The 15,581-nt window shown below is 47.1% G+C and overlaps 1 protein-coding gene across 3 annotated transcripts in view; it reads left to right on the top strand.

Moving 5' to 3' along the window:
- Positions 1 to 1,163: 1,163 nt before the first annotated feature.
- Positions 1,164 to 15,581, top strand: part of LSAMP (limbic system-associated membrane protein) — a 552,317-nt gene continuing 537,899 nt past the window's right edge. Inside the window, exon 1 of one of the 3 annotated variants that reach the window (XM_019526970.1) lies at positions 1,164 to 1,914. In XM_019526970.1, the coding sequence (XP_019382515.1) occupies positions 1,760 to 1,914 (155 nt within the window). In that variant the 5' untranslated portion in view covers positions 1,164 to 1,759. The remainder of the gene's footprint in view (positions 1,915 to 15,581) is intronic. The other 2 variants (XM_019526969.1, XM_019526968.1) reach the window with 2 other exon arrangements.

Here is a 15,581-nt window from a genome sequence, read left to right as displayed (position 1 = left end):
ATCCCTCCTGGGCACAGGGGAGGGAGGCGGGCATCCGCTATAAAACATATGGCTCTTCCTCTCCATTAATTTAATCTCCTTTCCCTTGTGCTGATGCTGATGGCATGTGAGCTAAGCAGCCGTTCTCTGGGTCGGCTCAGCTGCTGCAGGGCTCAGGGCTCAGCTGCAGGCACTGGCATTGGGGGAGGACAGACACAGCATTCAAACTGCTGGCCCTTCAATACAAGCATTGTCTCCCGGCCATCCTTCAAAGGCCTGGGGAAGGGGCAGGGGAGAGAGAGGCAGGCCAGGGGAAGTGGGACTGTTTATCTGGTGAGGGAAAGTGCAAGAGGGGAGAAGGGAGAGTTGAGCCTGGACAGCCTGCTGCCCGGAACCTTCCTCTTTCAGTCAACTGCCTTCTGCTTTTGGGCCATGCTGCCAAGGTTTCCCTGCCCCTGAGCCTCAGTGCCTCCCCCCAAACCAGCATGCTCCCTTTCCCTAGATCTTTCCTGCTTCCTTCTCTCTCTACCCCACTGCTCTGGCTTCCCCTGCCCTCTCTCTGCTTTTCTCTCGACCTCTTTCTTCCTCGTTCCCTTTTTCCTGATACCATGCACCCTCCCTCACCCCCAACCCGTATGCCCCTCCTTCTCCAGCTCCCTTTGCCCCTTTTATCCTCCCTTGTAAACTTTCCCTTTCTCTCTCATTTCTCCGTATTCAAGCCCCTTCTGTCTATCCAGCAATGTCTCTTTTGCATTCCCCCCTTTCCAGCCCTCCCCGCCCCCTTTTTCTCTCTCCAGCATCATTTCTTTCATGCATCTGCCCTTCCTCAGTGCTCTCAGTCCCAACTTCCAACTCCCCCTTCTAACTTCTTCTTCCCCCCCTCTCTCATCCCTCTGTCTCCAGACCATCCCCACTGTGTACCACCCCCCTCCACACACTTCCCTAACTGTGGTCTCTCTTTTCTAAGCTCCAGCCCCTCTACTTAAGGAATCGGCCAGGCTTCAGATGGAGCTGTTGTCGTGACAACCTAAAGGGGCATTGGCCTTTGATGAGGGCTGGCTGCTGCTGAAGGGGGCAGTTGTGTGAAGTCAGAGGGGATGGGGGGGTGTTGGAGTGGAGGGGGGCAGCAGCGGGTGGGTCACCCCCAGAGAGGGAGAGTGGAGAAGCCGCTGCTCTTGGCTTTCTTCCCTGTGCTCCTGGTGTAGCGCTGAGTTTTTCTTTCACTAGTGAGGCTCCCTCCCTCCCCTCCTCGCCTCGCTCCGCCTGGGAAAGTGGGTTAGGAAGGGAGCTGAGTGCTCAGAGACTGCACAGGCACTCACTGGAGCAGGAGCATCCACACGCGCAGGGGAAGAACACAGGCCTCTTGTTTCTCTCTTTTTTTAACCTCCCCTCCGTCTCTCCAGACGGGTTTGATTCTTTTGCAAGCTGGTTTTTCTCTTGCTTGGTTGCCACCCACCTCTCCCTGCACACACATTCACACACACACACATTCATTTCCCCTTTTTGGAGGGTTTTTCACTAAGACTTTTTTTCGAAGAGGTTTTTTTGGGGTTTTTTTTAAAGCCAGCAAGAGACTGAGCAGAACAAGAGAAAGTGACAGCTCAGAGGGACCGTGAGCTCTCCTCTTCCTTGGGCTTTCAATCAGAGACAGAGTTGCACGTTATTGTTATTGTTGTTGTGCCTTTTCTTTTTTTTAATTTACATCCATCTGTCTATCCACATCCACACTCACACACGCACAGAGAAGAAGTCCATACATTGAAACTCAACGAGAACAGCCATGGTAGGAAGGGCACAGCCTGATCGGAAACAATTACCGCTGGTCCTACTGAGATTGCTTTGCCTTCTCCCTACAGGGCTGCCAGTCCGCAGCGTGGATTATACCCGAGGCACTGATAACATCACCGTGAGGCAGGGGGATACAGCCATCCTCAGGTAGGGCACACTGTCAACTTTTCTTAATATATATATATGTGTGAGTGTGTGTGTGTGTGTGTGCGTGTGCGTGCGTGTATGTGTGTACGCGTGCATGCATGCTTGTGTGTGATTTTACCTCCTGAACTGCAGCAGCTGCTGCTGCTAGTGTCAAGCTGTGTGCATGTGTGTGTCTCAGCCAGAATATCACCAAGAAAAAGAGCTTCTGACATTCCTCCCCTCACCACCTCTACCCCCTTTTTCCTCCATAGTATTCTGGAGAGGAATAATTTTATTGGCAAAAGAAAGATTTACTCCTGCTAGCCCACCCTCGTTGCACGGGTGTGTTTCAGCAGTATCTGTGGACAAATCGAAAGGGGTCCAGCTGTGCTTGCCAGATGTTCTATCGATTTCTCTTAGTACTTCATTGTGATCCTATGCAAAAACTTTATCCTTTGTCTTGCTCAAACTCTGAAACAGTGTCCTTTTGGAAGCCCTGACTTGGATTTTTAGGTTTGGTGCATGGGGTTGTTTAGTTGGTGGGCTAGGGAAGGAAAAAGGGTAACAGCTTTGATGGGTGATGTCTCTGTTGACTGTCTTGGTTTCCTTGCAGTCACCAAGGAAATGGGTGTATACTCTGTCTGAATGAATTGTTCTCAGGAGGATCACTTTCCAAGTGAAGGATTGTTTGCTGATGTGGTGCAGAGTAGGGATTCTCTTATCATGATACTAGGGTTGTGAGGGTCTGTCCTAGCCTGTTCTAGGCTTTATTTAACCCAATGTCTGGAGTAACTGAAAAAAACTGAAACAAACTGTATCCCATGGCTCCTTGTCAAAGTCTACTTTACCCATCTTACATACAATAACTTCCCTCTTGGAAAGAAAATATGGTGTGTGTGTGTTTGTGTGTGTGTGAAAGAGGGAGAGAGAACGTGTGTGTCATGGGCTCTCTATATTATGGCAATAAAGCTACTGGACACGATTTAAAATAAGCCTGTAATCTGTATGAGAAGCTGATAGTGCACAAACCCCAGAGCATCTAGGGAGTAATTCCTTTGCAAAGCTAACAACACCAGCAAAGTTTTCTTTCTCTTCTTTGGAAATAAATCCTGCTAAATGTCACTGAACGGCCTGCTACATGATCCCCCATGCTCTGCATACCTCCATGTAGAAATGGTGGGGTCTGTACATCTGGGAGAGGGGAAAAGAATGTAGGGGAAGAGGGGTGTGTGTGCGCGTGCGCGTGCACGCGTGTGTGTGTGTGTGTGCGCGCGCACACGCACGCGCATGCAGGGGGGGGAGAGTGCGCGTACCTTCCTTTTCTCCTTTCCTGTGTGCTGGGTTGTTATGATCCTGGAACATCCTTTTCAGCAGCTTCCATTCCCCAGCTCTCCAGACTTGTTAACTTGCATGTAAGATTTATCCACATGGAGTAATAGGATTTACAGAGTAATTCATCTGCCTCGCGTCAGTGATGGAAGGGTTTAGATGCGACATGGAAAACACCTAACAACAAGTGCTGCCTCTGACTCCAGGCTCCTTGGACTCTGTGGGGATTCAGATATTACATTAACCCTTTCCTGCAGAGCTCCCAGCCAGTTTCTCTGCTCCCGATTTCTAAAGGCAGGTTAATTCCATCGGTCTCCTATTTTGAGGGGCAGTCTAGGAAGTGCATGTGCTTGGATGTGCTCCCTATAAATGGCAGCAGTTGAGTCGTTCAGCTCACTTGCCCAGAGGTCACTGGAACTTGATTTCCCACTTAACCTTGCAGCCCCGGAGTTTATCTAGCTGCTTTGTGTTAAAACAGCTTTGGCAGTGGAAGAGGCTGCAGGCACGGCAGAGGGGGTGTTGCTCCATGCTGTGTGTGAGGGTTTGTCAGGGATGTGAATGAGGCTGCCTGCAAGAATGTTTTTTATGTGCACGAGGGACTGCGTAGCTGCACGTGTGATGTGAGGCACTGAAATAAAATATCTGAATGAGGTGATCCAGCTGCGTGAGCCAAATGTTCACTCAATTACCTGCTCACAAAAAGCCCCACACCTCCAAACATCATGCCTGTGCTCCAAGCAATACTTTGTTCCCAGCTAGATTAATTTCTGTCAGAAGTGATTGCAGGCCAAGCACATGCGTTCATTTCCTCAGCTGACCTTCCAAGGCTCTTGAAAGGGATCTGACAGGGTGGTTTTGTTTCCTTGTGGAGAACTGCTTTCTCTACTCTCTCTTTTTCCTGGTACCAGTCTTTGGAAGCCTCACTGTCATTTCAGCCCTGACATTTCACTCCCTGCTTCAGAAGGCAGGCCACATCCTTGGTTTGGAGGAGGTGGGGTTACCATTTGGGGGTGAGATAAGTAAAATCACTTGTATCCATTGACCACTAGTCTTTGCAATCCAGGATGACTTTTCATTCTCATGGCATTAATGCAAGGGTGTTTCTGACTGTTTGCCTCCCCCCTTACTCCGCTATGGAATGCTTTGTTTCAAAAGACCTTCATGCTGGTGGCGGTGTCTCCTGTGTCATTAACTTAAACATCTCCCACTATTATACTGTCACTGGTGGAGCTTTATCAATGGTGACACAAACCATCCACCAGCCTTCATACCATCTAACCCTGCTCAGCACAGATGTATAACTGCACAGTGCGGCAAATAAGAAACTTTCATGTAGAAGCCATTTCACCCTTCAGTCATATGTGTCCACGTTTGGGGTGGAACATGGTGGCTATTTATCAACATGCAACAACTTCACCCAACTCAGCTGAAAGACAGTGATTAATAATAAAAAAGCGCATTGAAGTTGCAGGGGGAATACAAGTGGAAAAATTTGCATAAAGTTCAGATGAGTTAGTGTGTGTACCTAATGCATATAATGTTATGTAACATAACTCCAAATATTGCATTCACGTAAAGTTGTGATTATAAATTATTCTGCACTCCACAAATGTCAGACAGTTTGGAGAGCTTTTTTCACATAGGCATTTTTGCATATGTAGTATTTTAAACATGGCAAAAGAGTTTTAGGCAGGTAGACAGAGAGAGCGAGAGCTAGCCACTTTCTATTTATAAGCCCAGTTTCCAACTCAAATTACCTTCTCCAGAAAGAAGCCTTTCTTCTGAAGTTTCATGTACTTCACGTCCTCTCAAGGTAGAATTGTTCTGCAAAGTTTGGAAAATCTCATAAAAAGGAACTTTAAAGCTCTGGCATTTAAAATATTCCCCTGCTGTTGACTTTTTAGAAATGTTCTTAACATTTTTGGCTCATCTCCTAAATGACCCAGCTTCAAATTTGATTCATTTGTTGGCCTTGCTGAAGGTCACTGGCTTTTAGTGTTTGACATAAGGAAGTTAGCCAGAGAATTACAAAGATATATAATAATGAGAAAAGCTTGTGATAGAATGCACAGACAGTGCATAACTGTTGAGAGAAGGAGACAATAGTGCCAAGTAAGGCTATGGCAGGGGCCCCGAGAGCAGTGCAAAGTACTAGTGAAAGTCTGTTGGTATGAAAACAGTCCAATTCTGCTCCCAAGGGAGACCACGGACCTAAATGACTATACTGATTATCAGAGATTTTGTCAGTTCACAACTATTTGGGGTTTTCTTAGCGTAGCTTCAGGAAGTGAAGTGTTCTCCATCTGTCTGTTTGTGCAGATGCCCGCGCGCTATGCTTGAGTTTTGTTTGTTCCGTGAATGACATGATAGAATCTGCCTAAATCTTGCCTATAATATCCCATCAAAACTACCTTATTATAGGTTTTTGATGTGCCATTTCCACTGACTCTTTTTAAAAAGGAAGGGACAGCGAACTAGCAAGGCTTTTTTATGTTTCTTGGAATGTGCTGTCTCATTATGTGCTTCATTTCTCAGTACAGACCTGGGGGCCCAGAAGTCCAGAGTCCTTAAACTGGGTTTGATATGCTCCTTCTTTGTGGACCTGTTATTTCGCATTTTTGTGCCATAGCTTTGTCAGTACTCCTCTGGTGGCTTTATTTGTGTATCTGTACAGGGCCTACCACAATAGGCGGAGGCTTAGCAAGGCAGCTCTAAGCCCAGGACAGCTAGAGATGCCTGGGGAAATGTGGGCTACCGCTGTGCTGATTGTGGTGGCATGGTCAGTCATTGCTGTGGTGGTAAGATTTTTGTGCCCCCTCACCAAGGTAGCACTTTGGGCTACTGTCCTCGTCACCCCTCCACTACTGACAATAGGATCCCTGATCCATGAGCACAGCCCATAGATGATGCTATAACACAAATGTATCGTCATCACCATTATCCTTATTAATATTACTATTATTACTGACAAAGGGCCCATTTTCAATCTCACTGACATCTGTGCTACCTCACAGATACTACTGGGATTGCATGGATCTACCATAATTGAGAGCAGAATTCAGCCTCCATATGTTTCCCCAAAAGTGCTAAATAACAGAGTCCGCAATAACAGAGTTCCCACTTTTTCAAACTGCTGTGCTCCTCTAGCTGTGCCTCAAGGGCATCTCAGTTAGAGACCAAACAAGACCCAACCTCTGCTGCTAGGCTGGACCATGCAGAGAGCTCAGGTATCACACCCACATCTTAGCATGACCTCCCACTACTGTCTCTGCAGGCAAAGGTTGCAGGGAGTGTGCACTTGGTTCTTCCATTTCAGCCTAAGGACATGGGAGGAAAGGGACAGGGAATGAGGGATCACTTTGGCTTTGCTCACCCCAGTGTGCCAGTCAGTGCAGCTGAACTAGGGAATAGGGATACCATCATCTACTGCTGGTCAGGGCCATGACTAAACCCTGCCTGGAAGCAGTATGGAAGGTAGAACAGGTGCTGTGCCTCACAGATACATGCTGGCCCTTCTTCTGAGTTAGAAGGAAAAGGGCAACCTTGTCCATACTGTAGGATGGGACAAATGCTGTGTGTACTGGGGATGAAATTCACCACTACAAAGGTGAACCCCAAGGTTGAATGGTGCTTAAGCTCCCCTTGTGCAATATTTGGATGGCTTAGGTAGGACTTAAGGGTGACCCAGGTCCCACACAAAGCAGTTGTGCCCCCCTACTGTCAACAGTTACCTATCATCTATGGACAAAGAGTTAACTCACTGTCCGTAGACAACAGGTAAGTGTTGACAGTGCGGGGGGACAACTCCATGCCGTCACCGCCTCCCTCACTGCTGCCAGGCATTGGCTTCAGCCAGGCTGCAGCCGCCCCTGCTGTTGGCACAGAAATCTGGGGGTCACATGCCCCCTGTGCCCTCCCCACATGTCACCTATGTCGTTGTCATTTTTCAAGGCCCATTATATCATTAGCTGAGAGAAAAATGGCCCAAGTTTATCCCTGGTCAAACTCCATTCTAATTGGTTAAGCCAAGGTCAATCCAGAGAAGCTCAGTGCTGCCACCAGATCCATTCCTGAACCACAGTTGTCTGCAGAGTGCCTTTCACTTCCATTGACATCACAGGTAGCGGAGGCTTCCAGGCCACTCCCAGAAGAAGCTTAGCCTCTCTGAGAATGAGGATCTAGCTAAGCACAGAATTGGGCCTGTTGCTTTTGAGTTTTTCCAAGTACCAAAATAAAATAAACTCAATTGTTGATCCACTGATTTCCACCCCAACAATCAGAAAAAAGAATTACACTGACCTATTGCCAAATATTCTGAAGAAACTCAATTTTGGGCTGATAATGTGGGTAGGAAATTTTAGCCCAGAGGTGAGTTAGTTTCAGAAGGTTATATGGGTGTCAAAAGACAGGCTACCATCAAATTTCCTGCAAAAATCCTAGTGCTGTTAGTGTGATCCTGTAATATAGGCAATTTATGCAAACTCTGTGTTCTTGGCCTTCCAATATTTTATTGATATTTTACATTTAGAGCAAGGCGGGTGGATAAAGCTGCCTCTAGCAGAACAATAACAGTCACAGAGCATCAAAACAAAGTTTATGTCCTGTACAATCTGGATAAAAGAAAAGTAAAAGCTGTTGAGATTACAGTTATAATTAGCATATGATTTATAACAGGAAGCATTGAGCTGAGCTTTTTGTTTAGGAATAAATATAGGCATATTCAAAGGTGTAATGCGGCATAATAATACAGTGTTGCCAGTGTAATCATAAGCATCATTAGTATTGCAGTGGTGCTTAAACACAGTAAGATCACGGCTCCATTGTGTTAGGCGCTGCATGAATTTCAAAAATAAAAAACTCAGTGCCTGCAGGATTTGCAGTCTCTGAGACAAGATAAACACAAGACAGGAATGGAAAGAAAGGCAGAGAGGGGTGAAATGGCTCCTCCCAGGTCCCAAATAAGGTCTCAGACTAAAACCCAGCTGAATACCCCAGTCACCAGCTCATGCTACCTCGCAAATCATCAGTGCAACAAACCAATGAATGCAGCAAACAGGCATTTTCAAAAGCATGCATTGATCTGCATTGTCAGGCAACTGACTGGAGGATCCATCTCATTTTCATTCTGTCTCATATATATGAATCTTTAGTTGTCAGGCTCTGAGTACAAATGCAGAAAGACACGAATATCTGGATCTGTACAGAAGGTTTTGTACTTCTGCTGATATCTTATATATTTTAACTACAGTACGAATACACACACACACACAATATTTCAAGGGACAGAAGACTTTGCCAAATGTACAGGCCTGGCAGCTGATGGTGTCACTATATATATGATTCCCCTTACCAAACACTGTGGGGCGGGGTGTGCGGGGGTATGTGTGTTTTGTGTGTGCACTGTATGGCAAGGGGAATCATACATGTATCCTCAGAGGCTAGAGGCAGTACATAATTTATATATGTCCAGTGGTGATAGGAGCCATTGGGCCAGTGTCTCAGGCTACATAAATCACAAAGAAAATCTCAAGGGAAATTAAAAAGGGAAGTTGTGTGGATGTGCATGTGTGTATATTTATTTATCTGGTGTGCAAGAGTGTGTGTGTGTATATATCTATATCTATATCTAGAGAGATATACACACTTACTTGCACACAGGGTATCATATTTTATAGCACCATCTATATAACGTATGTTCGGGAAGGTGGAGGAGGAAAGGCTGCATCAGACTGCGTTGCTTTAACCTACTCCCCTGAGTCTGCACAAACACTTCAGTTTGCAGCAAAGCACTGTATCTTTTCCCATTTAGTTGACATTAAAATTTATATAGCCCTGTGAGTTACCTGGAGGGTCTCTGAGCCCACACCTCCTCCCCTCCTTTCCTCAGCAGGTCAGAAGGAAAGACCTGGCCTTGAATTAACATGCAGTTCCTGGGATTTCTGATGTCTAGCTATAATCGTTCAAACTATATACTGAACAAACTTGTTCTTGAAAGCCAGCTGTGTAAGTCTCTGCTTCTGAGAGAGCTGAACAGGGCCAATTCCTATCTGATGTAACAGCAATGGCTGCAGTGGGCTTGCTCCTGGGAAGGATTTATCCTTCCTTATGTAAAGTACTTTACCTTCCTGTCATCAGTTCAGACTCTGGAATAGCACATTTGTGGTTGTGGGAAGTTTATCAAATGTGCGTGCATTTCAGTGGCCTGTGCATGTATTTTTGCATGTCTCTATTTTTAGCTGTATGCATGTGTGCATATCTGGTTTTGTGCATACATTCAGGAGATGCTAAGCTATGACCTCTTGAGGCTTGTCTAGGATTCTGATCAGAAGCAAATGGTTGGGATATAATTCCTGGTGGGAGTCCCAGATGCAACACGATGTCATTAAAGACATGCTCTTGGTCTCTCTTTCTGGTTTAACCCCTCACCTGTAATCTTGGGTATGTCCTTTGCTATACCAGTGTCTCTGTGCAGCTGTGAGAAGGATTGGTTCTTTCACATGACTGCTCACTGGGATCAGTGCAGTTAACCTGGCACTAAACCTGATCTGCATGGCACCTTATGGCTGCATACCTCATCTCTGTCACTGGGTAAAGTCGAGCTCCTGGAGTGCAGTCATGTTAGCAAGAACTCCATGAAACTAGGAAAGCTATCACCTGGCTGGTGAACAGGACAGGCGCAACATGCTCAAGCAGTTCTCATCTGCTGTGTTTCTGAGATCCCAAACTACCCCTTGGGGCAGCTGTGTTGGAAGGCACCTGGCACCAGGCCTGGCATCATGACTCTCCTCAGCACGGGTAAAGCTCAGTTCTGCTGCCCCTTGTTGTTTATCAGTGGTGATGTTTAGGCGGACATAGGTGAGTGCTTTACATGTCCGGGAGCAGTGCTCTGCAGGAACCTCATCATGGCTGTGTGGCACCTAACTCAGTCCTGGTCTTTCCCCCCCTGTCCTGTTATGCACCTCCATGCTTGGGGTGAGGGAGACCATGACTCAGAACTCTGTGTCCGTTCACTTTCTTCCCTTGCAGAGCAAACAAAACCCATGTTGAAATCCACTGGCAGGCAGCATCCATGGCTTTGAATAGTAAATACAAATCTCCCTCTTTCTCCCTCCCTCTCCTTCTCTTTCTCTGCCTCTCTGTTATTAAGCTGACAGGCACTTAGCCAATTACCCAGTCGTTGTCTCAGCTGTATTTATGGTGGAGAGAGAGGCAGCACACACAGCTCCTCTCTTTGGGGCTTCAGCTGTGTTTCCCTTGTGTGCTGTAGCATTTTCCCTTGCTCATGTGAGCGGACTGAGGAAAGAAACCTGTGAAGGGGGTGAGACAGGAAAAGGGGAAAGTGGAGGGAGGAGGTCAGAGGGCTGATACCCTAAACTCAGCGCATGCTGAGGCTTTACTTCCTTGCTATTGCCCATATGTTCCAAGTGGGCAGAACGCTTTTGTTGCATAGGAACGCAATGTATGTGGAGCAGCATGATTGTGGCTACCCAGTAGTTTGCTTTGGCTATCACACAGGAGTAGGAGCCTGGAACTGTGCAGCGGCACACTGTGAATATATGACTCAAAGCTAACGGACTGTACCTATTTAGCAATACAGCACGGATATATACCTCAGGGCTAAGGGACCACGGCTGCTCAGAAACACGGGATGACCATATGCGTATACGTATGTATGTATGTATACACACATATTCACACACACACATATACATAGGCATATTCCTGTGTGTAGAACACAGCCTGTAGTTCAGTGCGTGCCCTTGAAGTGTCGGAGCTCAAGCAAATAGCACAGAAAGTGTTCTGTGAATATTTTCATGAATTTCAAAATGAATCTGCTTTGGCTGCAGCTGGGCTGCTTTTGTGTGTGTGCATTCCTCCCCTTCTTCTCCCCCCATGAATATCTAAGCGTCTGAGTTTTACTTGCACTGATATTCATGGAAAGCAAATTTTAAATAGACCAGTAGATAAAGAAACACGATTCTGACTGCACCCTCTGCAGCTGGGACTCCGTGTACATATGCTCATACACACACATACCCAATTACTTTGTGTCCATGGCTGGTAATGACATTGAGTATTGAATGCAATGGGCTTTGATGTTTCATCCAGGACAAGCAGCAATGGGACATTTGGTTCCTACAAATTCTCACCAGAGCCCTGGCACAAAGATGGTTGAACAAGCCAGATGTGGAGCTGATCACAGCTTGAACATTACTTTATATGAAGGCAACAAGGAAAATTCCTTTTTAACTCAGTGCCCAGCCAGTCAGTCTTACAGTTGCCTCTTGTTTCTAGGAATGATGCCTTAGGCAAGGTCTATGCAACTGAAGGAAATGATGATTAGACATGTTTTAAAATTTTGATCTCTTTCCTCTCTCCAGACTGCTCCTTCACCATAAGAGAGACAAAGCCCTTGCAACTTCCTCACACTATCCTCCTGATAATAATGGAAACCAGTGGGAAGCCTGTGAAAGCCAATGGGTATCTTTCCATTGACTTCACTGATTTGGTGAACCAGTGCCAGTTCTTCCACTCCTCCAATCAGGGAAAAAGAAAAGCATAGGACTTGCATGACCAATTACAGCTGAGCCGAGGGTGACTTTAAGAAAGCATTTGCAAGCCCTTTAGTGAATTCAGGTGGACGACCAATTTGAGCAAATTGCCGTCTGTTCACAGATGTCCTGCCTGCACAAAAAGAAGCAGAGTTCAGTGAGCAATTACCCCCTGCAAATTCTCTGATCTGCTTGGTTAAATATAACGCAGAAGTTGAGGTCAGTAGCTGCTCCCATCCCTTGGGGAAGAACTCAGGGCTAGAGTCAGCTGGTTTAGACATTAATCAGTGGCACTGCATAGTGCCCAGCAGCAGGGGCTGGCATGAGTCCCCACTCCCCCACTGGTAGGGGGCATATGGGAGACACAATTTGGTGGCATTTGGTACCCATCTCAGGACAGATGGGTTTATTACTGGCTCTTGGAGGTTGAAAGGTGGGAAGATTGGAAGTTCCCAGGGCCAGGGTTGTGGGTGGAGAAGGTGGGGTGGGACAGCTCAGCCCCCCTCCCTGTTTCCATCTGCCATGCCATTGCTTATTTAAGGGAGATGTTCCTGCTGCAGTCCCCTGCCATGTCTCAGACATCCTCTTCCCTGCCGGTTCCCTTGGTCAGCCCCACCCATCTTGTCTAGCTGCCAGCGCTCTTGCTTGAGCTGTGATTCCACACAGCAGGTCAAGGACCTTTCACCCTAGGAGACCTATCCACAGGGCTAAGTCCTTCTCTGCCCATAGAAACATCAGCTTATTTCTGTACTCATTTTAGGGTATGTTGACTGGGTTTAGGATTCAGTCATTTCTCTTCCAAACCTTCTTCCCAGCTTGCAGACTTTCCAAAGGGTTGTGCACTGCCACTGCAGGCTGTCCTAGTGCAAATGGGAGGCAGCACATTGGTTTCCAGATCCCCTCAAACCACACATGGAGAAGAGTGCACACATGCACATAAGCACCAGTATACATAAGCATGAGCATACGCATAAGCCTGTGTCTAATTCCAGGATTATATGATGATCTAATTTAAAGCAGTATTAACTATAGTTCAAATACTTCTTATGAAGTTAGGGGATTGCTTGCATTTTGCTAATTAGGACTCTCATCCCATAAACATCTTTGCATATATGTAGCCCAGTATACTGCAGATAATTGACTTCACTGGGACTATTCACATGAATGAAGGATCGTGGGATCAGAGCCTTAATAAATGTATGCTACTTATATTCACCTTGTCCCTTACTTACCCATAATTTGTCAGCCAGTTTTCTGAAACCAACAAGTAACAGGCCATGTGCTGACTAAGGTTAAGGAGAGGTTGGTGGTAGCAGCTTTGTGTTCATATTTTGTATATAAAAACTGCATAATTTGATTGTCTCCCTCCACTGCACCCTTCCTGTGCTAGCTCATGGTATACTGTGAGCTTCCAGGGCAAAGGTGGTGGCTTTCTGGGCTTGCATGTGTGTGGACAGCACCCACAGTAGGCACTGCAAGTGGACACCAAAGATAATTAATCAGATGCTGTTGGGGAGGGGAGGGTACTTAACTGCTGCTGTGTCCTTTATAACTATCTACATTGAGTGCAGCCACTCCCAGGGGCCTATTTTTCCTGAAAAAAAGATTTAAGGGGAAGATTCCTCTCCCTCACAAAAACAGCCACAAAACCTCTGGCCTCAGAGCTGTGCCTGCAATAAACGTTAGTGCATTTCCGTCCTTGAAGGCTCAGGACAAGCGTAGTGCCTTCTTAACCTGGCAGGGGAAATATTATGTATCTGTGTCCAAGAAGGCAGTTTTCTTGAACCATATCACAGGAGAACTGCTCTTCCGGTGTGGTTCAGTATCCACCGAGGTGCAGCAGCTTTAAGCCCAGTTTATGAAACTGGGAGTCTCCTCACTTGCTTGCTCCAAGGGCCTTATGGTTAAAGGCAAGCAAAACTCAGGGGCATCCGAACCCCAAGCCTCTGAGCTTGGGCCTGCAAGTAGGATGCTCGCCAAAGGTTTTGGAAACATCTGAAGCCCCAGGTGCGAGTGGAGAATGTTTGCCGGTAGTCGGGCCACTTCTGGTTCTGGACTCTTGGATTTGGAATTAGTTTTGACTAATTTGGCTTCGGACACAAATTAAATTTAAAAAAAAATTCCCTCCTGACAAACTTGCCCTGTGCTCCCAGCAGGGCAGGAGAAAGAAAGGAGGATGTGCAGAGGTCTGTCTGCTAAGGAAGGACAGACAAAACTATAATAGAAGATGAGGCGCTTAATCCCTCCCAGCCCTCACCCCATACCCAGTCAGGCCAGTTCCCCCTTCTAGCCTGCATCCTGGCCTGATAAAGTCAGCAGTCATCTTCGTTTTCACCTCCCTTGTCTCTCTTCTTTCTGGGTCTCAGCCTACCTCCTGTCACTTATTCTCACCCTTTCCCACTCTCTTTCTCCTTCCCCGTTTGACCAGCTAAGCCAATTTGAACTTCCCTCCCTTCTTCCCCCCTCACCTAAATAACCAGGATGGAGGGGAGAGAAGGGAACAATAGCCTGAGAGCTGCAATGGTACCCTATACCATGCTGGCTTTCAGTAGAGATGACTGCTTAATCAGGGCTTTGTGTTTGGCCAGGGCCTGCTGAGTGTCCCCAGCATATTTATTTTCTGTGGCTGAACTGAATGCCTGGTGCCTCTTTGTTCTGACAGCTTGTATGAAGAGGGGTGGGGGGTGGGAAGAGAGGGTCTGGGAGCCCATCCCTCCCATAAAGCTGTCTCTTTTCCTAGCTGGAATGTGCCTGGATGCCTCTTACATTCCATTGCTCCAGGCTCTGCCTCTCCATCCTCCCTCTCTCTTACTCTTAATTGGATCTCAAGTTGAAATTAGAGGGGAGGAGAGTCTGGTTTGTTAATGGGGTGGGCACAGGCTGCAGCCAAGGCTGGAAGCATATCATCAGAGCCTCCAGGCTGCTGTGGGCAGGGGGAACAAGTGGAGCCAAGTGCTCCCTTGAACCCCTGGGGTTTTGCTGATGGGAGCTGAAGCAGGATAGGTGAGACCTTCTCCTTCTAGAGGGAGAGTCAGGCAGTCTCCTGAGAGGGAGATCCCATGCAGCATCACTGGTGTGGGGCAGGCTGTGCAGAGTAGCCCCTACTTTTACTGATGTTGAGAGGCAGAGCTGCTGACAGGGAGAAGGGAGGCATTGAAAAACACAGTGAGGCTGCTCCCTGCACAGCAGTGGCCAAAGGGATTCTGCACTCAAGGCACTATGTTGTCAGCCCCTTAATGCAAGCAGAAGGCATTTAGCCACTGACCTACAAACACCCTGAAAGGGATCTTGAGATTGGCATGCTGTAATTAGGAGCAGAAGGTGCTGCAGGCAACCTACCTGGGGTCCCCTTCCTATCACAGTATTAAACCTCATTTCCCTTCTCCAGCTCACTGTCAAATTAGCTTTTTGCCTGTCTACCAGCCACCCCCTCTTCCCTGCTTCCCCAGGGAACTAGACAGTTCTGTGCACTGCAGTATCTGTAGCTCAGAGATGAAGGTCCATGCAGGCTTTTGGGTCATGTCAATTCTCTGGCTTTATAGTGGTAGCACTGGGGTGATGTTGTAGCCATGATGGTCATAGTTTCATAGTTTCATAGATTTAGGGTCGGAAGGGACCTAGTAGATCTTCTAGCCCGACCCCCCGCCAGGGCGGGAGAACAACAAAACCCCAAAACAAAAACGGGACTCAAATGAGTCCAGCCAGGTAGGCATCCAGCCTCTTCTTAAAGACCCCCAGGGTAGGGGCCAGCACCACTTCCCTTGGAAGTTGGTTCCAGCTCCTAGCCGCCCTAACTGTGAAGTAGTT

The sequence above is a fragment of the Gavialis gangeticus genome, unplaced genomic scaffold (assembly GCF_001723915.1).
Source record: "Gavialis gangeticus isolate Ggan-Ray unplaced genomic scaffold, GavGan_comp1, whole genome shotgun sequence".
NCBI classification, from domain to species: domain Eukaryota; kingdom Metazoa; phylum Chordata; order Crocodylia; family Gavialidae; genus Gavialis; species Gavialis gangeticus.
Note: the sequence above shows the minus strand (reverse complement) of the source record. Positions and strands in the feature narration are given on the sequence as shown.